At 39.6% G+C, this 24,683-nt stretch overlaps 1 protein-coding gene across 1 annotated transcript; it reads left to right on the top strand.

Moving 5' to 3' along the window:
* Positions 1-905: 905 nt before the first annotated feature.
* On the top strand, positions 906-24,429 carry shisa10.1 (shisa family member 10, tandem duplicate 1). Its single transcript, XM_062544752.1, has 5 exons — positions 906-1,226; positions 3,769-3,931; positions 9,732-9,859; positions 14,565-14,777; positions 22,421-24,429. The coding sequence occupies exons 1-5, from the start codon at positions 1,169-1,171 to the stop codon at positions 22,615-22,617; spliced, it is 759 nt and encodes a 252-aa protein (XP_062400736.1). The 5' UTR covers positions 906-1,168; the 3' UTR covers positions 22,618-24,429.
* The last annotated feature ends 254 nt before the right edge of the window (positions 24,430-24,683 follow it).

Genomic DNA, 24,683 nt, shown 5'->3' with positions numbered 1-24,683 from the left:
GCACTGTTTGGCTGACAGCCTCTTAAGCACCCTACATGTGCATCAGTTCTAGGCTCAATTTTATTTCCAAGGAAAAGTTTTTATTTTTTAATATTTTAGCTTAGTCTGCAGTAGAAATAAATGGGGGCGTGGCATCACGATGGTTGCTTTCCATCGTGATGTCTGTCAACCATCACGATGGACGATGATATCGTCCATCGGCACAACCCTAGTTGACACATACATTCACGAAAATTAATCAAATGTGTTGGGCTTGTGTATTATTGTTACCGCTAGTCAAAGAGAGCTCTGGCCTAGTGTAGGGACTCTATAGCGCCACCTAGCACATTATCTGTTGTGGTTGACACACACATTCACGAACATGAGCCAAATTTGGTGGGCTTGTGTGTTATTGCTATCACTAGTCAGAGACAGGGCTTAGGGATACTATAGCGCCAACTATGGGCTTGTGTGTTGCTAGAGTCCGAAATGTCACAGGTCCGCACCGCAGGTGCTCGGGCCCGCCATCACCGCTTGCGGCTATATTCTATAGTTGTAATTAGAAAAGGACAACAAAACTAACCTTTCAATACACTTCACTTTCTAGAACTTAAAATATCTATTAGGCTATTATTCTTGTCATTACAATTATTATTAATTATTATCATTGATTATTACAGAATTGTTGTTTCTGATAGTGTTGCTGCGTGATCAGCGCATGAAACAAGTGGTGTGGGACTAAGTGCCCAGTAGGCCCACAACTAAGTCCTAAGTTTTTTATAATTATTATATTATTTTATTTATTCATTCATTTATTTAAATCCCATCCACTCAAGGAACGCATCCACTAGGTGGCGATGAGATTACTTTCCATCGTTTGGAGAAGAGCGGTGGTTTGGAGATGATAAGCATAAGCGAGTTTTTCTCCCTTCTTCTTCTTTTTTTTTACTCCAAGACAGACCCTGGGTGCGTGCAGCATAGACATTAAAACAAAGGGGTGTGTGCCATAGATATTATTTATGCGTGCGACCACCGGCTGATTTCAGTTCCGCAGCACTGTGCTGTGAGGACAAGACTCAAGCAGACAGGGCGTAGCTAGGAGCGTGTCATATTACATTACACAAAAAACCCTTTCGGTTAGTTAGTACCAAATTGAAGTCAGAAGACAAGGAAACCTCAAGTCCCGAGGATGGCGTTAGTTGTTCACGTTCTAGTGTTTTTGGGGACTTTTTTGACAATCTCAGCAGGTAAGATTTACAGACCTAACTGGTATTCGTTTGCGGTCGGAGTTTAACGTCGTTTGTTGCTTGGTGTCAAAACCCCCAGTTTTGGCTAAAGGTGGCTAGCTAGCTAGCTAACGTCAACTTAATGTTAACTTTGAAGGCCATTAGAATCTAGTGTCAAGGTTTCGTTAACTCATGTTTGGCCCTAAATGTTTGTTTTTTTTTCTCGTGAGGTTTTTTAACAGTAATGTCAGCATAACCCAAGGCTACGTCACAGCAACCATATCAGGAAGTCAATGAAATGAAGATAATGTTAAGTGATAATGTAAAGTTATTGTTGAGTAGCTGCTATTCCACACGTGTCAAGCCTTGTAACGTAAACGCTTGTTAAAAATAGTCTCCTTTACCCTTTGTAACGTTAACGAAGTCACAATCATCAGGCACTCGGGATAACGGTAGCTGCTGGCTTATTTTCCTTGCGTTGATCATACACCTGACGACTTCGGAAAATACTCTCAAAGATGTAATTTCCTAAAACTGACACCTTCTCAAGACGAGTCGCAGATTTTAATGTCACAATCAGACTAATCACGGATTAGAGCTATCTATAAATCTGTCTGTTTGTCTGATATTCGTGTATCTCTTGACCTGTCCAAAAGATATTAAAATATTAATGTTAAATATATCGGTAAAAGAAGCACACTTTCTCTGCTCTAATGTAGCCACTTCCCCTCGCATGTGCAGTAAGGGAACTTTCTAATAGAGAAGACTTTTGATGCATCATGGAATGAAATTGGCAATGATGTGACTCACAAATCTCTGGTGGTTTTTAAGTGACATCACACTCTGTCTGCTACTTTTTTAAAGTATATATTTTTGGGCTTTTGTGCCTTTAATTATGACAGGACAGTAGAGAGAGACAGGAAGCGAATGGGTGAGAGAGTCGGGGTGGGATCCGGAAAGGACCTCGGGGCGGGAATCGAACCCGGGTCGCCGGCGTGTGGTGCAGGTGCCCCAGCCAGTTGCGCCACGGCTGGGGCCTGTCTGCTACTCTTTGTAGTTGATCGAAATTACATAATCCTAAAGCCTTGATGTAAGATTATATTTAGCCTATTGAATAACTTAATGATATAGAAAACAAACCATTTTGTAGAAAGATCAATGCATCATCATATGAGATTGGCAACAATATTTGATTCAAAAACAGTCTTTGGTAGTATAAGTGACATGTTGTTCAGTCTGCCACTCGTTGTTTAGCTATGTGTCGGTGGTTCAACAGATAGCCTACAGAGCGGAGAAAGCCAATATGTGCTTCTTTTACTGTTTAACAATTGCAATAATAACTTGCTTAATGCAAGACACCTGCCAAGTTTAAAATAAATCGCAGGAATGGTTCGAGAGATATGTGACCAACAGACAGACAGACGTTCCTGTAATTTATATGTGTCCCTGCCCTTTTTCCTGTGGAAAAACAACACAAATTTTGGACAATCATGCTTGCCAAACTGTCGATATTATGTAGGGTAAACGTAAATGAAAGGAACACACCAAGATTTTGGGAAATTAGTTTATTCACTATCTCTCCAGAGTTAGATAAGATGATACAAACCCTTCTCATTTCTGTGCGTGCAGTGACTCAGTCTGAAGCATCCACCGTTAGCATAGCTCATTGAGGTGGGCAGTTCCAACTAGTTTTTTTTCCAACAAGTTTTTTTTTCTTCCATAGTTTGGCTGGTCCTGCGACTTATAGTCAGGTACGACTTATATATGGGAAAAAACCATGAACCTAGGAGTAAACATTACTGTCTACAGTATCTACACTGAATCTATTAAATATAGATAGATAGATACTTTATTGATCCCCAAGGGCAAATTCAAGATATATGCCATTCAAAATAGCAGAAAAACACTGAAACTGCTTGAGCTGCTTAGACCAAAAGGAGACACCAATACACATGACTGTGTAACTGTATTTTTTTGTAGGTTAGTCATATTACTATGTTTTTAGAACACCGCTTTAAACAAAACAACACATCTACAACAAATATTATCAATGACGCAAATTCAAACATAGTGATCGGGGGATATTGAGGTCTGCAGGTGTTATTGGCGATACTTTCATACAGTATATTGTATGATAAGTCCATAATGTAGCCTAATGTTATATTGAACGTAGTAATGTATAATATAATATAATAAATAAATAGATACAAATTAAATAACAAACTTAGTTCTAATAAGATAAGCATGTAATGGGGGGCGCTGTGGCGCAGCAGGCTACAGCGCTCGTACCATTTACGGGTCCGAGTGCCCACGGGGACCCAGGTTCGAATCCGGCCTGCGGTCATGTCCCGATCCCACCCCATCTCTCTCTCCCACTTGCTTCCTGTCTACCACTTCACTGTCCTGTACTAATGAAGGCAAAAAGCCAAAAAATATACTTAAAAAAAAAAAAAAAAAAAGATAAGCATGTAATGACAATTTGCAAGCATTGAACAAATAATTACTTTATCTTGGTGTCTGAGAAAGCTTGAAACTAATTTATATTTTGTCTTTTACTTTTCAGATCGTGATTGTAAGGGTTACAACGATGGCTTTACATATCACAGTTCGCGCGACTGCTACCACATTGACTTCTGCTGTGGTACTTGTAATTCGCGATATTGTTGTTCGGATCCTTCAGATCGTCTCAGTGAGGATGACCAAGATCAATGTGAAACGTATGCAGGGTTCGTACACCTTTTTAATGGCCAAATTCAAGCACTTTTTAAGGACTTTCAAGACCAGTTTTCCAGTACCGAAATCGAGTGTGAACAAATCCAAAGCCCTGTTGTTTGAAGTCACTGTAAGACAAAGAACCAGAAAATTTGATACAACCTAAGCCCAATATATAACCAGCAGCTATCATTAGGTTAACTGAATGGGTCATAGAAAATGGAACCATTTCATTAGTGTTTGCTGCTGCTCTATTTGGTCTATGTCATAACAAATTTCCTTGTTCTTTTTCTTACTGACAGCACTCGATAATGAATAAAAAAGAGGAAAATATACCCAGCACCCCCGGGAGAAATTTTTGAAAAATAACCCCTTAAATGATGACATCTGATGACTTTTATGAGAACTATTGATAAACTGTGATACATATATTTCAAACATTATAACAAACCACAATATAGTCTATATTTACCTCTATAACTCATTTATAGCAAAGTAGCCTAGGCCTACTCAAGACTAAACCAGATATGGCTGAAATATGTATCATGATCATTTTGCCAACAATGATGTAGAACCATGGATTTTCTCAGTTCATAACATGTTTTGTTTCAACTTAAATCAACATAACGTTATAATTTTGACTACATGTTTTAATATAGGCCTACTTGATCACATATAGCCTGCCCCCTTACAGTCCTCTAGTCCTGATAGTGAACCATAGGCCTATTGATATTGATGCTGTTTGAAGAGGTTGCTCTGAAGAAAATCAAATTGCACCACTCCCTCTCCTTCCAAAGTATCATGTCCTACACCCCTCCTCCTAAAATAAATGGCAGGCCCTACTGTTATATGCTTCATCACTAGCTGCAAAGATCCTTAAGGCGTAGCAAGATACGTCGTCGTAGTTCATGTCTATGGGCGCAAAACGGGGATCACTTCCTCTGCATAAAGAGGCGCGTCATTGCGTGTCAGACGTATTCATGGGTTTCATCAGGTCCCTTTCCACAGGTGTACAAAATCAAGCACTCGATTATCAATGCTTGATGATGTTCCAAAATAATTTCGCTGCTCTTTCAAGCCCTCTACATTTATTAGTTCTAATATGGAAGTAACACACACAAAGCATACATTTCAAGGAATTGAATAAAAACATCAATGGAATAATGGAAATATGTCGCTGCTCTCATTAAGTTACCCCAGCGCCATCTGATCGTCGTTAGCACAAATCAGGATTTGGTTCAGCTGGCTGGCTAATGTGTTGTCAAGGTAGAGCGTACGTAGCAACCGGCCAATAAGCAGAATAAACAAGAGGGGCACACCTGATATAAAGTCGATTTTCTCCAGACGGGAATGCTCAAAAATGCTAAAAAGGTACCTGAAGTGGTCAGAAGGGGTTGAGGGTCATGAAACCGTGCCCAAAATTCACACTCCTAACTCTAGAGAATGGAGATTTTAGCATATAGTTGAAATTCTGATCTATGTCCATAGACCTCAATGGAACAGTTGCTGCCTCTGCTCTGCATAAAGGGGGATTTTGACCCCCCCTCTTGCGATTCGGGTTCCAGGAAGTGGCTTCTCATGAAGTATCTTGCTCCGCCCTTAATTATCTTTGCTAGCTGTTCAAGTGCACACACTAAATGGAGAGCTATGATTAAAATTCAGACTGTGCCTTTAAATAGGCGACTTTTTTCATCTATCAGCACAATGCGACAGTAAGCCATTTCCACAAAAAAATCAGCTCAATATTATGTGCAAGACTGTTGTTTACCAAGCATGACAACGTGTTAATATCTTAGCACTATTGTCATACGTTTTCTCATAGTGAGATGGCTATATGTTTTGAATGACATGGGGCGCAAGGGGGTGAACGGCTGGACAAACGCGAAATGACAAGGTGTTAACTAAACAATTTAGTAGACCTAAGGTCGACAGGCTTTGTGGTTAAAACGATGAAAACCAGTAGGCTAGTCGGTCACAGCTAACTTCAAGCACAATAGCTTAGACTTACACGCGCATACATTAAAAGCCAATATCAGCATCACGAGATTGCTGCTGTCATTATTATCGGAAAATCCAGACACGTCAAACTGGACGCGTTTTGGCAAAGCCAAAACAACTTCATAATGTCTCTTTAAATAAATAATTTGACCTTTACCGTTTCATGGCTTCTGCTAAGAAACAAATAGTTCACCACACACATCGAACTTGCATCAAACATTCATCAACACAGCACACGTCTGCTTTCACTTTCAATGAAGAAGACTGGCGAACGGACATGTTTGCGGAGTGATGAATGAGAAGCACCAAACCCGTCGTCATTGTCAGCGCAGCGCCCTAATTGATTTTATTTCCCTTCATTTAATAATTGGTCTATTGGGTCAGACTGCCGAGAAATATGTAGGCCTAACACTTTCAAGCATTCACAAGCACTTTACCCAAAATCCAAGCATTTTTCAAACCTTGAAAACACCACATTAAAATCCAAGCATTTTCATGGATTTCAAGCACCCGTACGAACCCTGCGTATGGAATGGATCAAACCATGTATGTTGTATCGAGCACTTAGTACAGTGTTATTTAAAGGAACACTTCACAGTTTTTTCATCTTAAGCTATGTTATTCCCTTAATTAAGACGAGTTGATACATACCTCTCACGTTTCAATGCGTGCACTCACTGGCTCTGGTGCGCGGCGCAACTTTGATAGCATTTAGCTAGCGCAATGCATTCATTAGGATCCAAACAGAGATGAAGTAAGAAGCGACCAAACACCTCCATGTTTTCCCTATTAAAATACAGTTACATGAGTAGTCACACGTCCAAGTATGGTGAGACAAAATAAAATGTGGTGCATTTGTAAGCAGGTAAGAGGGATAACTATATTGTGTGGCGCAGTAATATCCTCACTGTTGCACTTTCAGTTTCACTTTGGAGTGAGGATATTACTGCGCAGAGTCTAAGTGCTCCCAATGTTATTCCGCCACATAATATAGTTATCCCTTTTGTCTGCTTAGAAATGCACCACATTTTATTTTGTTCCACCATACTTGGTCGTGTGACTACTCATGTAACTGTATTTTAATAGGGAAAACATGGAGGTGTTTGGTCGCTTCTAACTTCATCTCTGTTTGGATCCTAATGAATGCATTGGGTAGCTAAGTGCTATCAAAGTTGCGCCGTGCGTATGTATCAACTCGTCTTAGTTAAGGGAATAACGTAGTTTAATATGATAAAAACGGTGAAGTGTTCCTTTAAATGCTATTTTGTTACAATGTTTGATACATAGGTTAGTTCAGTTTAATTAGGTATTGGACCATTTAGGCCTGGACAGCATACCATGTCTGAAATTGAATAAATGTCCAGCAGCAGCGAAATTTTGTCTGTTATGAATGCACACAGCTGCCGACTGCATCTTGAAAGGTTGTTGTGATGAACACTCATGGCATCTACTACAACTAGCAACTTCTAATGACATGTAACAACCTTTCATTCATGCTGCAGTATGTTGTAAATTATTACAGTGCATGAAAATGCACTGTACTGTTCTTCCTCGGTCTTCTTCTTCTTCTTCTTATTATTATTCTTCTTCTAACGCACGCAATTCAGCTTCAACCGTTTAACGTAGAAACTTCATTCAAACGTTGTTGCGTAGGTCTTGCTTATGCCATGCCTGCTTTGTATTTTTCAACTTTGTAACTTTTATACTTTTTAAACTATTAGTTAAAAACTATTACAATTTCCCCCATAGACTTAACATTGCTCATTATGACATCACGGCAGCAATTAGAATCTTAGGCCAGGTGGCCGGCCACCTGGGCACCAACTGTCAGTTTCTCTGGCTTTAAGCATACAGTCTCTCAGAAGACTACATATCCTGTTAACTGTTTACTCTGTCCACAACTGTTTCAAAATAAAAGTCCTCACTGCAATAATACACTATTAAATCATTTAACCATTGAAACTACTCAACTATTGAACTGTTCAACCATTCCAACTGTCAGTTATCATCCACTATGCCTCCAGTCAACTACATGAAACCTCCATGTACCTAGCAACCAACATAGCAACCATTAAAATTAAGCGTTTATGACCGTTTCCATAGCAACCAACATGATTATACTGCAGTAACTTCTTGTTTCCTGATAGTGGCCACCATGGATACCCTAGCAACAAATGTTTCAAAATAAAAGTCCTCACTAGCAAGTTAGCTAGTTAGCATGGTTAGCATTGTTAGCATAGTTAGCATTTTTAGCATAACTGCAAAAAATCATCAATTAAGTTAGCTAATCAACCTGGTTAGCATTGTTAGCAAATTTAGCATAGTTAGCATTTTTAGCATTGCTGCTAGAAATCATTGGTTAAGTTAGCTAATCAACCTGGTTAGCATTGTTAGTAAAGTTAGCATTGCTAGCATAATTAGCATTTTTAGCGTAACTGCTAGAAATCATTAGCTAAGTTAGCTAATCAACATTTTAACATGAATAGAAATCATTAGTTAAGTTAGAACTGGAATGTTTCATCTTTAAACAGTCTACCTTCACACTATCAACTCTCTGTAACCTATGCAACCACCATGTTTACCCTAGCTACACCTTAGTAACCATATCTACATTATCTATCTATTTCTGCATTTTCATGCACTGGTAATTCCTTGGAATTGCATTTCTAGTTGAAATTGTGAGTTTACATAGACACACAAGACACAACTTCAGTTGTGCCCTAGCTTGATATCGCAGCATGGAAAAGTCAATACGACCCATGAGAGAACAAAAACAAACATGGCCTAAACAGTCAAAAGCGCAGTGCCCTTTTGGATGTGTTTATAGAGCTATAGTTGCACTTAGTTGTTGGCGATTGACCAGATTGCTTTTTGAAATGAAATGCATTTGTAGTATAGGCTAGCTGATTGTCAAAATATGTAAATTAAACTGCGTGCCTAATCTGCCTATACATTTTCAACCCCCATAGTCTACACAAACAATATTAAATCGTCATGAAAGAAAACAAAATGCCTCAGCCTCTAATAAGCACAATATGAAGTGGATTAAATAAAAACATGATGTTCGGATAAACAAGCAAGCACACACACGCACAAGAAAAAGCATACATATACAAAAGCAAACACGCACTCATTTACGTACAAAAAAGTTACAAGAGTAGGGAGTGGAGTCAGCGTGGCTATCACCAGACTAAGCTCAATCTTTTAAGATTGAACATTAGTCTGGGAAGTCTGCAATGTATTTCTACTGTACAAGTGGCACTATCGATGGGCATAGTTCAAATGACTGAAATGACTGTACGCATTTGGATAGTCCGGGTACGCCTGGAGGATAAGTCCGTTTGTGATTGGTTTCAGCAAACGTGCACAGGAAGCAGGCCTGAGCTGCAGGGCGAAATCCAATCAATGGCTGATCGGACTGGGTTTACTGATAGTTAATAAGGGTCCAAGCAGCGAATCCTCTATTATGGTTACATCTACATAAATTCCTTCTAGTTGCCTTTTTTATATTCCCAAACCAGCATTTTAACAAGGGTATATAAATTCAAAGCTGATTGTAAACTTAATTCAAGGCAGATTCAGACTTTCTCATTTTTCATTTTCATTTTCAAGTTTTCATTCAAAGCTTTCTTTAAAGCCAAGATTTAGTGATGATATTAAAGCCTAGCTATGTCTTGCAGGCATTTACAATTTTACACACACATACTACCATGTAAAAGGATCCCTACATTCACCTAAATAATGTGAAAAACTGCGTAAAGATGTTCTTCAGTATGTGTTGCACTATGTTCACATCTTTTTTTCCCCTCCCCAAAGGTTTTCTGGCGTTTCAAACACAATCCAGATCACTGGGATTACGGCAGCCATCATCACCATCATAATTTTCATCAGTTGCTGTGTGTGCCCCTGCTGCTGCCTGTATAAATTATGCCGCAAGCCCAGACGTAAGTCCTGTCTTGTAAACTGAGCTGATTCTTGGTCACAGGGTAAATTCTGGGATTTCCCACTCAGTCAAGGCTGTTGTTACCATGTATAGCCACTGTTAGTCAGGAAGTGGCACCCCTCTCTCCGCCTACAGTTTTGTGGCGCAGAATTGTGGTAGGAGGAATGTAGAAATGGAACATTTTAGTTGTAAGAGCCAAGTTACATAAAGAGTCCCTGTCTGCTTTCTGGGTATGGTTTTGGTCTTGACACGGTTTGATCTGAGTTCGTTTAGAAGGCTGAAAGGGACCAAGTGTGAACACCCTAATTCTCAATAGAACTTATTCGCAAACACCACTGTGGCCATATTTTTGACATGACATCAGACTGCAGCTGTAGATTTGAGATGAACTAAGCAGAGCACAGTAGCTAATGGCTTAATCATATCAGTATCAGTAGCATGCGGTGGCCGTACGTTTTGGTGGGGCAGAAACATAGAATTAAAAATGACGTATCTCACAGGAGTTTGTTGTATGCTTAAATCATGTCACAGCCATGTCAGTGGATTTTGTAAATCAGCCCAGTTGATTAGTTCTAGATTAGATTTCTTTCAGCACCGTTCTCATCACATTAAACCAGCAAAGCATAGCAACGTTGTTGCTATGGGTAAACAAAACTAGTTTTCCGTGTTCTGTCTAGATCTAGAAGAAGATTCTAGCCTAATTTGCTAACTGATTTAGCTAATATATATTTGTTTAAGTCGTTGGATTTTGTAACTGCAACTCAATACAGTTGGGTGTCATGAATAATTGTCTGATCACTCGTTGCAGAACTATAGCCTGAAAGCAGTATGTGGCTCAGCCTACCTTTGAACATTGCCTTCTCGTTTTTTGCGCTGTCCATGAACGCTAACTAAATCCAGTAACTGCTAAGCCAAGGAAGACACCAGGGTTAGCTTACTTATATTCTCATTTCAACCTCTCAAATTTTTTAACAGAAACTCAACACGGTTATGCACAGGTGCAACTGGCCAGTGGCCATGCATCTGGAAATGAAACGATAACCTACTCGCGAAATAATTTGACCACAGTTCTAAAATATGACCATAAGGCAGACTACTTTACGCTAGGGATGCACCGATCCGACTTTTTCAGTCTCGATACCGATGCCTGGGCTCTGCGTATCGGTCGATATCCGATACCGATCCGATACCATTGTTAATTAATAAACTGTATACCTCACCATGTGGAAAAGACTAAAGGCATCAGGCTTGACTTAAACATTCTTTCCCTAACATTACTTTCCTAAGAACAAAACTAACAAAATAACACTTAGATATAAAGGCAATGTATTATTATTATTATCGTTATTATTATTATTATCATCATCATTATTGATTATGTATTAAAGATAAACAGTTGTGCACCAGCAGCAACTTGGAACAGCATTCAAACTCAAGTTCGCAGTTATTACTAAATAATAAATCTAACTAGCTGACATGAAACTCAACAAATGCATAATTTTCTCCCATCAAAACAATTTTGCAGATAAAAAATCCCATATTAGTGACATACATTGAAACACCCCTGCTAAAATGGTGTCACCCGCGAAACCCCTCTATTTACTCATAGTGGTACGGTCCCTCAGTTTCCCCACGATAAACTAATTAGTTCACACGGAGTTTGAATGGTGGTAAACAGCCACGGCGCCAGGATTTTCATTTTGGGTGGGCCTGACCAAATATGGCTGGTCCAGGTAATGAGAAAACCTGTCGTGCGTTTTTACGCAGAGGCATCTTACTGGCAGGAGTTTGGACGGCCTATCAAACACATCCGCCCCTTTATAATAGCGTAATTGTTCAGCGCGAATGATGCAAGACAAACCTGATATCATAAGTAATCTGTGAACTATGTCGCAGCTAAATGTTATGCGTTTGAATAACCTGGCGATGATTTGCACGCCTATATAAGCAAAGGCTACTTTAGAAATTCTGTCAGAATTACCTGCCTATTTCTTCCTAGCGTCCCGTGTCTTTCGTTCTTCGTTATTAATGTTGGTTCATGCAGCATGAGCTCCATCTGAACAGTCTAGCAATTTCAATCTATTTCTGTATTTACAACTAAAGCCATAATGTTTTGGTTTTTACAGATGGCTACTTTACATAAAAATAGGAGAGGCTTATCTAATTTCAATTCTTTTTTCTGTGTCCCAGTGTCATAAGAATTTGCGCAAAATAGCTATAAGCCCAACATTCCTCGACAAGAAAGACAGAAAGATTAATGAACATGGAGCCTATGTTTTTATTTGTTTCAAATCATGTCAAAGGCTATTTCGTGAATACTGTGTCATTAGCTACTGACAAGAACATTGCCATGACATTTCCAACAGGGTACTGATTTTCTTTTCGCTTCAAATGCAGACTGAACTCGACTCGGTTTACGGTCATGCTAAAAAAATATATAAGCCTATTAAACAGGCTGAATGCATCAGCAAACCGCACTACAAAACTATTTCTCATTACAGCGACATTAACATATAGACATTGTTCTGTTGTGCCATTCTATCTTAAAAACGTAGGATACTGTTTAAACTAACTCTCCATTACTGAGCTACCAACGGTTACACTCAATGCTTGAGGGAAAGACTCATATTGACGCTTGCCTGTGACGATATTACAAGGGCCTAAAATGATTCGTCCAAGCTACACAAACAAACTTTATTGTAAATTAATTTACTTTTTGAAATTCTCCCATTAATATAAACCACAATTTTGATTATTTGCTGTTTTACATTGACTTATCGAAAAATAAACAGATTTTTTTTTTTTTTTTTTTTTTTTTTTTTTAAGTGAAAAAATTAGGGTGGGCCTGGGAAAAAGTGGGCGGGCCTAGGACCGTCAGGCCCACCCATAACGCCGTGCCTGGTGGTAAACGGTAGAAGTTGTACGTTTTATCTAGTAAATTTGAACATTTGCATGTCTTGATACCAAGAAGAGTTTACTACTTTGCTGAAGTAGTTTAAAGTGGGTTAGCCAGTGATCATTCCTGCTGTTTTTTCAGGAGGATCTAATGATACAACTACAGTATGGTCTGGATCTGTGGCAGAAAAGGCTAAAATATTTCTCTGTAACATTTACAATATCCAAGCGAAAAAAAAGTTGAGAAGGGCGCACTACCTATAAATACACTATATTGCCAAATGTATTTGCTCACCTGCCTTTACTCACATATGAACTTCGGTCACATCCCATTCTTAATCCATAGGGTTTAATATGACGTTGGTCCACCCTTTGCAGCTATAGCTTCAACTCTTCTAAGAAGGCTTCCCACAAGGTTTAGGAGTTTTTTTATGGGAATTTTTAACCATTCTTTCAGTAGCGCATTTGTGAGGTCACACACTGATGTTGCACGAGGAGACTGGCTCTCAGCTCTAATTCATTTCAAAGGTGTTTTATTGGGTTGAGGTCAGGACTCTGTGCAGAGCCCCCCCAAATGTGCTTATTAGGCTATTCAAAATCGTATTCTACTGAGCATAACTTACTTTGGAACTTCGATTATGAACGCAAATGTTTGTGTGTACGTCCCCCTCATGTCGTGGCCAATATGACAGTATTGGAGATGTCTCATATAGCCTATTCAGGTTGTTTAGACCATTGTCAATAAGCTCCGGTTTGACATTTAAGTTGTAGGCTGTTTTATATTTTGTTATTTATTTATATATCTCACGTAGGGAGAAGTGGGTGGACGGCGTACCCCCGCGTCTAACGCCCACTACACCCCTGGTTAATGCCGAAGAATTCAGAGTTCCTTTCACTGGAACTAAGGGACCAAGCTCAGCTCGGGGATGGCCCCTTCCTGTTATTATTAGTAACAAAAACAGATAAAATGGCATAGCCAGATGCCGTCGCAGAGTTCTATTCAGAATTTGAGTCTGATACTGCTCCATTGGGTCATGATTGTGTGGCAAGTGTCAACAGATACAGGAGGGGAAAATGCCTCTGCACTCAATTGGATAGACCTAACCAATCAGAGCAATAAATAGCTTACCTGTAGGAAGAACACCGGAACCATCCTTCTTCTCCACAGATGCCTTAACATTGTTTTCTGGTCATTTAAAAAATAAATAAATACATTATTGTGCTGTCAATATCTTGTACCACAGACGTTATGGCAAAATGTAAATGTTCAGCTTCTAGTGACAATGTTTTTCTTGCAAACAAATTCAACTGAAGCGTGCTCAGATGACTCAGATGGCCTCTGGCCCTGGTTGCTTCTCAACGGAACATGTCCTGACCAAAACTTTCTGACCTCAAATTTTGTGGGCAGGGCTTCGGGCTGGATTTCCAAGCTAAAAATGGCATGTATCTTGAATTCAATCTACACATAGGATACACCATGAATTCAGGTCTAATTATTTTAAAGTTGGTTATAAAGTAGTTTGGATCACAGTTCATATATTGGTAGGCCACAATAGCATGCCTTAAAATCCTTTAATTATTCAGTTCAAAGAAAAAAGGCAGTACAGTGTAACATTATGATAGGCACTTTGTGTAAACTTAGACAGCACGCTTGGCCCGACAGGTCCATATTTTTGCACCATCACACGACACCCAGGCTGGTTTGACAGCATTCCTTAAACGATTGGCTTAGCAGACAAGTATCTTGCAAGTATCTTGTTAAGATTGTGTTGAGATTGAGTTGAGATTGAGATTGTGTTCCCTCTTTGCAGCGGTGATAGCAACTACCACCCACACAACAACAGTGGTCACTTCACCATATCCTCAAAACACCACCCCTGCCCAACAGTATCCAGGATACCAACCTGTGGCACCACAGCCTGGATATGGAACCCCAGCAGGGTATGGGGGTCAATCCATGCCTAGTGCACCATATCAAGGACAACCCTATGCTGCTGGACCACCTCCTCCTTATCAAGAGAGTGGTAAGTATCAAATAATCTCTGTTTATATATCCTGTCTGTCTGTGTCTGTTCTGTTCATACCTCTCAGAACGTCTATCCGATCAACTTCAGGTGTTCGGTATTAAGTTGTTTGGATGTGATATGAGATACCATAGAGTGATGGAATCTTTTTCTCTTTTTTTTCAAATTATAAAGTCAGTTGATTTTCACAATGCCCAGGTCTACATGATGGCAACTTCCTCTGGATGCAGTGTCTGTTTGAAACTGGATAGAATGGTGCATTCGTAAACTGCCACTGAGCATTCTGTGTTACTTTACTGTTGTTAAATGTTAATTTGTTTAATTGTTTGTTTATTCAGAGTGTCACACTTTTAGAGCTATGCTGAACATTTTCGAAACACAGTGTGAACCTATGCAATTATCCAATTGCAAGGGCTGCAAACAATCATGCACAGCTAATCTATGAACAGTCACAGACATTTATGTCTGTTAATATTTTATTTTCCTGTCATCGTCTTTGGCTGTGCCACTTCTTTTTTTTTAAGTATATTTTTTGGGCTTTTTGTGCCTTTAATTTTGACAGGACAGTAGAGAGAGACAGGAAGTGAATGGGTGAGAGAGTCGGGGTGGGATCCGGAAAGGACCACGGGGCAGGAATCGAACCCGGGTCGCCGGCGTGCGGTGCAGGTGCCCCAGCCAGTTGCACCACGGCTGGGGCCGGCTGTGCCACTTCTGATTCTGAATCTTGACATTGAAAAATCCTAATCATTGTAAGTCGTAATCGCAATATCGGTCAGAAAAATTGCAATTAGATATTCTTCCCCACATTGTGCAGCCCTACTTAGAGCTTTCAGAACATACTCTGGCTCCAGCTGGAAAGATGGAACAGCAGAGTGAGATGAATCTGAGGTGAAAAAGAAAATTGAGGAAAGACTGCATATCTCTCTATTGATAAAGCAAGGAATAGCACTGAACAACTTTGTTGAACAGGGAGGTTGATAGTATGATCTTGTTCCGACCACGGAGCCTCATTAGCCAGTTGAAATCGGTTAGCCGATTAGTTAGCCACAGCAGCCATGCCATTTCGCAACTATATCGCATCTCTCTGTCGCTCTGCCTCCCGCTCACACACACACTGCCCTGGCACCGCCCTTCCACTCGCGTCACTTTCCCCCTCATCCCCTACAGTCTACAGAGTCCTGCAAACCAAGGAGCTTGTAAGTAAGCGTGGACAAATGGCTCCTTAGTTTCAAAATTGAGTGTGAGAGATAATAATTTGTTCACTTCATACGAAAAGATCTTGGCATGAAATAGATAGTAGTACACTGTCTATAATAGATAATTTAGAGATCACTTTTTTTTAACCGACTAGCGACAACTTTGATCAGATCAGGGCTACCCTCAATGACTCTCCGAGAATAAATAAAGGTTGAATGAATGAATGAATGTTAGCGTTGCCGTTGATACGGTCAACCATCGGTCAAACAGTCATCGGTTAACATCCCTAGTTGATGGCGTGCCATCTCAGCATTTTCAATAAATAAATATTGCACACAACTATGGCAGCGGCCCTTGAGAAATCAGAAACCTTAAAATTAGAAACCTACTTTAAAAATTGGACTCAACTGTGATGACTTGATGCGGTGTCTATCATTTGGAATCTTTTTAACCAGTTGTAGGCCAATGACTGCATGAGGCAGCACTGCAGTAATGGATGGTAATTAATGGTAAAGAGTAAAACCAAGAGTATGGAGGCTATGTTCACGAATTCTGGGTATGCAGTATAGACCTAAAGACCATAGAGAGGCTGACAAGACAGGCCTGCCAATTCGTCCTGAAAAGCACCAACAAAATTGTTTGTTTATTCAACAAACACACTTGGAAATTCGGAACGCTTTTGGGTCATTCCACGCCAAATCAACCAGAGCCCACGCACTTGCGTCTCAAAAAAATCTGTCGGTCGATTCCCCTCTCAAAGAAGCACACACGCACTTCAAACTATTATGCGTTTCACATAGGCAGGCTAAACCGAGCGCGTAATTTAGGCGCTCCGTTTGCTAATAGTTTAGAATAGTCTACTCTATTTTGTTTTCACACGTAGCCTACGCGTTGCTATCACATCTGATGTAGCCAGTTGCACTGATCATGGAAGGTGGTTGATGTGGCCTCCCTGTCAGTCTCACACGTGTGCATTGTATTGCAGTGTATTATTGCCTATATGCAAAAACCGTATCAGACCTTTTTTTTTTTTTTTTAAGTATATTTTTTGGCCTTTTTGCCTTTATCAGTATAGGACAGTGAAGAGGTAGACAGGAAACAAGTGGGAGAGAGAGATGGGGTGGGATCGGGACATGACCGCAGGCCGGACTCGAACCTGGGTCCCCGTGGGCACTCGGACCCGTAAATGGTACGGGCGCTGTAGCCTGCTGTGCCACAGCGCCCCCGTATCAGACCTTTTTAAGCTCTCGCGGGCCACATAGCCTACTGTGTCAGATCCTTTAAGCTCTCGCGGGCCATATGAAATGAGGTTGCGGCCGCATTTGACGCCTATGCCATAGACTGTATGGAATGCACGGCACAGAAAATGGAATTTTATCGAAAATTAAGTAATCTTTGCGGTATGTCTATCGCAAGCATTGATATCGCGATAACGATATATTTTAGATATATCGTGCAGCCCTATTATATATTTTCCACTATTTTATTGTCATTGCCTGTGTGTGATGTCAATGAAACACACTCTCGGGCACGGAATATTTAATTTATTTTCGCCCGTTAACTTAGCTAACTAGCTAACGTTAGCACAGTAAAGGAAAAGTGAATGGGAACTGCTAGTGATGTTCGCTAGGTAGGACTTCGGTTAAACTTGTATATTGCTGCAAGCTAACCAGAAATAACATGTTCAGCAACTGTGTGGTAGTCTACTAGTTCTAGCAAAAATATATTAAGATAGTTTATCAAAATGAGTTTGTAACTTACATCGCTGAATTTAGGGCTAATGGTTAGTTTAAACAAAGTCCTTGCTACCTAGCAATGGTCTGAGATGTTTCGAAGGGCTAGGACCAATCAGATTGGTCATTGAGGCCGACGGCCACTGGCCGACTCTACATGGCAAGTCGGCCAAAACTAACCCCAACGCTGACTGACAACGGCATGGGACACCCCAAACAGACTCGAGTCCCCGACCGCCCCCGAGTGTCCGACGGCCTATTATCGGAACAGTGGAAGTCGGGAATTGAACCCACAACTTATCAGGCTACTGCATGCAAGCCCAGCTCCTTAACCACTACACTACCATTGACCCATGGTGTCATTGAACAGACCTGCAGCCATTGTGAAAGCACAGATCAGTATGTAGTTGTGAGCGATTTCTGAGGACAGAGCTTGCCAGGTGGACCTCATGGTGGGTTGTGGACTTGTGGCAGTGGCATGTCTCTCACAGAGTAGGCTACAGCAGCAGTCTTGAAACATCTCTGACCAGATGCAAAACGTGCAGCTTGCAAATCAATTTATGAAAGTGTAACAGTAGCCAGCGGGGCTAGCTCCTCAGTTCAATGGCATAAGTAATTCAGGAGTGATTTAAACCCAGGGTTTTTTTCCCCACCATAACAAGTCGAGCACCCCCTTGAGAGCCAGATTACATTGAGAAAGGAGTACCAAGTTTGACTGGCTTCACGCTTACAACCCATAAGGTTAACAATGCATTTACTAAGGGCAATGCGCCTAACATATCCAAATCACTAATAATAAAATAAATACTAACTAGAAATGCAATTCCGAGGAATTACCAGTGCATGAAAATGCAAAAAAAATGTATAGATAGGAGATAATGTAGATATGGTTACTAAGGTGTAGCTAGGGTAAACATTGTGGTTGCATAGTTTAAAGAAAGCTGATAGTGTGAAGGCAGACAGTTTAAAGCTTAAATATTCCAGTTCTAACCTAACTAATGATTTCTAACAAATGTTAGAAACGGATGCAGTAAACAGATGTTAACCATGCTAACAATGATAACCAGGTCGATTGGTTAACTTAGCTAATGATTTCTAGCAGTTATGGTAAAAATGCTAACAATGTTAGCACTGCTAACTATGTTAACAATGCTAACCAGGTTGATTAGCTAACTTAGCTAATGATTTCTAGCAGTAATGTTAAAAATGCTAACTATGTTAACAATGCTAACAATGCTAATCAGGTTGATTAGCTGACTTAGTTGATGATTTCTAGCAGTTATGCTAAAATGTTAACAATGCTAACTAAGTTGATTAGCTAACTTAGCTAATCATTTCTAGCAGCTATGCTAAAAATGCTAACTATGCTAACCATGCTAATTAGCTAACTTGCTACTGAAGACCTCTATTTTGAAACATTTGTTGATAGGGTTTCCATGGCTGCCACTATCAGGAATAAATAAGTTACTGTAGTAAAATCATGTTGGTGGCCATGGAAACGGTCATAAACGCTTAATTTTAATGGTTGCTAGGTACATGGAGGTCTCATGTAGTGTTGACAGTTGGAATAGTTGAACAGTTAAATAGTTGAGTAGTTTCAATGGTTAAATGATTTAATAGTGTATTATTGCAGTGAGGACTTTTATTTTGAAGCAGTTGTGGAAAGAGGAAACAGTTTAACAGGATATTTAGTCTTCACAGAGAGATTAAAGCCTGAGAGAGAGAGGGCTGCTGCAGGTGGGGCTGGCCACCTGGCATAAGATTCTAATTGCTTAACGACTTGATTGTGATGTCATAGAGGCCAATGTTAAGTCTATGGGGAATTTTTAAATAGTTTTTAATTTATAGTATAAAAAGTATAAAAGTTACAAAGTTGAAAAATACATAGCAGCATTCCCCTATTGAAGACCTACGTTGCAACGTTTGAATGAAGTTTCTAGAAAAAATGAATTTGGTAAGCGGAATAATAATAAGAAGAAGAAGAAGAAGAAGAAGAAGCCTAGGAAGAACAGTACAGTGCATTTTCATGCACTGTAATAAAATAGCACCACACTTCTGCAGTAGTATGAATAGGGTCCCAAGTCATAAAACAAAGCATCAAAAACTTAGTAAGTGTACTGGGAGTTTTACAAGACTTACCTGCCATCTTGGTGACGTCCTCCATCTTGTGGGGAAAGTTTTTGTACTTTATTTTTATTTGACAATTGCTGTTCTACTGTTGTTGAACTCCCTTTGACCAGCCCTGTCACTTTTTCTTTTATCATAACTACTATTATAGCATGCCCTAGCAATACGTCAGGCATTTATTTATTTATTTACGATAAATCATTCATTCACAAAGAAAATTGGTGTCCTTAAAGGGATAGTTCGGGTTTTAAGACACGAAGTTATATGGGTTCCCTGTCAGCAACGTTGTGCATCAGCACTGACTTACCCCCCGACAGCGTCCTGTGAGCCGAGATCCAGCCGGTTTTTGATCGTTTTTGATGCCGGACTATTTTCTTCAGCAAGTTTCTGGGGTCACGAAAGTAAAGTGTTTTTCTTCTCAAAACCATATGCGTTCAACAGAGTGATATATTTGCATTGGTTTACCCCAATGTGCATGTCTACTGTATGTGTTGTCTTGTAAGGATGTCAATTCTCTCTCTAACTGCAACCTAGTTTACCCACGGGTACCAATAAAGTAACCTGAACCTGAACCTGAACCACAAAAACGTTGTCCAGCTGTCAGTAGCGCGCAGTGATAGGAATCGCGAAAAATAAGTAAGTGATAACGAGGTTTGAATTTTTCCTGGACAACGTTTTTGTGGTGCAAATATATCACTCTTTTGAACGCATATGGTTTTGAGAAGAAAAACACTTTACTTTCGTGACCCCAGAAACTTGCCGGACTACTTTCTTCAGCATCAAAAACCGGCTGGATCTCGGCTCACAGGACGCTGTTGCGGGGTAAGTCAGTGCTGATGCACAACGTTGCTGACGGGGAACCCATATAACTTCGTGTCTTAAAACCCGAACTATCCCTTTAAAGGTTGGATATTTCCTCATTTTTTAATTTAAGGCATTAAGATCAATTTGCAAAAGATGGTTTTGTATTCCTCTTTTTAGTCAACTTTAGCATGAGTTTAAATACTTATGGAGGGCACTGTATATACTTTAGCAAACCAAACCTATGTTTTCATTTGTTAACTATACAAGCCAAGCGTAAATAGTCTAGGCCAGGGGTTTCCCTGACATGGTCACATCATACAGCACTCTTTTTTTATTGGTGGTGACTTCAATCATTCACAACATCTCTGCTGTAACATCCAGTTGAGAGTGGTATATTTTTGTTTGTTTGACTAATCGGCCTTGTTGTTTTGCTACGTTGTTTGCAACGTTGATCAAGCATGATGATCTCATGTGGTGTGTCTAAAGCCGCTTTCAGACATAACTTCTGGAGTATATGCAGAGGTTTGTCAACCCAAGGTCCGACCCTTCAGGTGATTTAGACATGATGCTAACCTGCGGACCTTATACTGATCTTATAAAGACCTACGTGTGAATGACATACACACACATTACACGCACATTACAGAATACTTTTAACGTAAACTGCCACTACAGTGAAGATTACAATCTAAATTTAACGGGTTGCACCACGCAAAATAGTTGCAGCGTAACGCTAAGTTATGACTTAAATTACACACTAACTTACGCCCCCTTTCCCTAGGTGTAAGTCATAAGAAGTAAGTCATAAGAAAGAAAGTCTATCCACTGCAGTAGCCCAGGCTACGTTAGGCCAACAGTGGTGGCTTAAATATTCCCAAAGCACATAGGCTACAACAAAATAAAGTCTGTTATTTGAAAATACTGTGTTATTTTATTCCACACAACAAAGTAGGCTAATTGCGGAGGGAGTCAAACTTAAATGTGGCTTTATAATACAACCGTAAAGCAAACGTTAACAACGCAAGTGCTGTGAATCTGTGAGGCATGGTGTGAATTTTAACCGCATCTTCTTCGCTTTGTTCAGACATAGCTCATTTACATAATGTCCGGAGGAAACACTAGGAGTGGGGTAGTGTAAGAGCCGGCTAAGTTCGGAGTTCCAAATGTCAATTATGTTACTCAGACATAAGATCCGCATAACCTCCGGTTTTACACGTATGTCTGAAGGCGACTTAAGTTTACGTTTGTATAGCTAGATTGTAATGGAGGATCCGATTAGTGGTTTAGCTTGGATATCATGCCGTTATTCATATATGTAACGTATATATATTTATGTGTATTGTACAGGTCAGTTGGCAGATACCCTATAGCTGACCCCTTTTGAATTTTAGGTGACCCCACTTAGGGTCCCACCTCAGTGGTCTAAGCGTACTCTCTTCACTGCAATGGTGTTGAATCCAAATTGAGAAACTTTTTTTTTTTTTTTTTCGATTTGCCTTATTTTACCTGTTATCTGATGATGATATGTGGTCGCACATTGATGATGATATGTGGTTTGTACATTGTGAACTTTGTCATTTTAGCTTGAACTACACCTTTAAGGTAACTTTAGTTTAGCCCAACTTCATTTCTCCGTTCGGTAGTTCGAGTAGTTAAACTATTTCCAGTGTGCAGTAATTGGTTGCTTAAAGTTCCCCTAAACACTTGCAGTTTTCTCAAACCTATCGAAATAAGATTAAGTGACGAACTTAGCCACAAACTTAACTATGTCTGTCCCTACAGCTGGCCCTGGCCCTGGCCCTGGATATCCTGTGAACTACAGCCAAGCAGCATTCTCTCCAGGTCAAGAGTCCTACCCCATGCAACCGCCAGTGCCGGCAGGTTACATGGCCCAGCCTCCTCCACCCGCAGATTTAAATGCCATGCAGCCTGCCTACAACCCTGCCTACATTCCTCCACCTTCCAAGTCTGCCTACTAAACATTACATGTGTTCCTAACCAGGCCACAATATGGATGCCCCCCACCCCCTTCCTTTTTCTGTAGACTGGTCATATTTCGGATCTGAAATATAAATCCCTCATGCTGATCTTTGACACTGCTATTAATGTGAAGTGGCAGCCTCTTAGAAAGCCCTCTGCTTTTTCTTCTCTAAGTAACATTTCAGTGTTTTTTTCTGTTCTGTAAGGTAGTAAACAAAAGGGAATATATGTCTTGTTGTATGCAAGTCACATTTTTGCGCAACCATTGCAAGAATTGTTAGCTATGTCTAGCTTAATTTTAATTGTATGCACTGAAGTGAATTCTAAAGGAAATGTTTACATTTGTCACTTTATTTTAGTATATAGAATTCTATGACGTGCTTTTAAGTTATTATGTGTACTTCTGATTGTGGAGGGGCTAAATTGCAAGTGACAAGTTTTCTCCATCAACCAAATGATATGGAAGTTCAATCTCAAAGCTCAATTTTCCTCAGAATTCTCAGGTTATGTTAGGCCTGAAATTGTTCATGGAATTGGTGGTATTCTGTAGTTTTTCTTTTTCTTTTGAACAAGTTCCACAATATGCCTTATTTCTTTCTTGCTGTACAATGTTAGATATTAGCTAATATAGGAGCAAAGCCAACCAGTGCTTTGGTTAAGCTAACTAAGTTTAACTCAAGGGACTGATTTCTTCAGTATGGAAGCCTTTTCAAGATGCCATTTTAGTGTCAACTTATAGTTCATATTTTTTGTGAATAACATTGTCAATTACAAATTGTAAAAAAAAAAACATTTTATATATTGTGTGTCTTGGTCAAAGTATGCATTGGGCTCAGATATTGTTATCGCAGCATTAAACAATACTTTATTTTGATCACACAAGTTCAGTTGGTGAAATATTTGTGGAAGTGGTGAAATTGGTTGCCTCATATCCTTACCAGGTCAATGATCAAAATATTGTGTTGGCATTACATTTTATATAGTTTATCTGGAAAACAGTTTACTAACACAAGTTTTTGAAGATTTGCACATACTTAAAAATAAAACAAAGAAATCCCAAAACATTCTAACTCCTGGTTTAAGACTGGCTAATCCCTACCAGTGCCAAGGGCATTTCCTCAATGGACATCCTTTGTTTAATGTTACATTGAGATGTATTGGCTGTAAAGTGCCTTCTTGTCTGACAGCCCACTCAACATTTTACTATTTCTCTATTGAGAATGTTTTTTGAATACTTAATGCACCATGGACAACATCCATAACACACTTGGCCTGCATGGCTTAGACATTAGTGGAAATTGTTGTGATGATTTTGACACTCCAACCCAGCCTTAATTACACATACAGTTATGTAATGTTAACTTGCATATACAGGTACAGCAAAAAAAGAGAATATGGTGGAAAACTTCATTGTTTCCCGTAATTTATTTCAAAAACTGGAACGTTGGTAATCTAGATTCATTACACACGAAGCAAAATATTTCAATCATTTTCGTTTTAATCTTAATTATTATTATGGTTTATAGTTAAAGGAAATCAAAAATATAGAATTTCAAAATATTACAATAAACCTGTGAGATGAGCTCTGATCAGCTAATTACCGGTAAGTCGAATCACTGGCAAGGTTTCCTGAGCTTTTATTCTCTCTGTCTGGTCAGGGCAACGGACTTTTCCATGATATTATATATTTTTAGATGCACCTGTAGTTAATGAAAGACAGATTTAAGTGGTATATTTGCAATGCAATGCTATTTTATATCCTTCAACACATTTCTATGTCAACAAATAACAAATAAAGAACATCATTTTAACTCAAGTCTCCTGAGGAAATTCATACGGTCTCAACTTATGTGCTACTGCAAGTAGGAGTTACCTTTTGTCACTGCCATGTCTGTTGTCTTGCGTGTCACAAACTTTTCTGAGGAAGCGCATGGAAGCGCATTTCTGGCACATCATTCAATATTAGGGTGGTCCCTATTTTTGAAGTCTCCAATTGTCATGCTCTAAACCCTTCAAATGGTCCCTTTACATGAGAAAATACACCATGCCAATTTGTTTGGCAGTA

The sequence above is a fragment of the Sardina pilchardus genome, chromosome 9 (genome assembly GCF_963854185.1).
Source record: "Sardina pilchardus chromosome 9, fSarPil1.1, whole genome shotgun sequence".
Classification (NCBI taxonomy): Eukaryota; Metazoa; Chordata; class Actinopteri; order Clupeiformes; family Clupeidae; genus Sardina; species Sardina pilchardus.
Note: the sequence above shows the minus strand (reverse complement) of the source record. Positions and strands in the feature narration are given on the sequence as shown.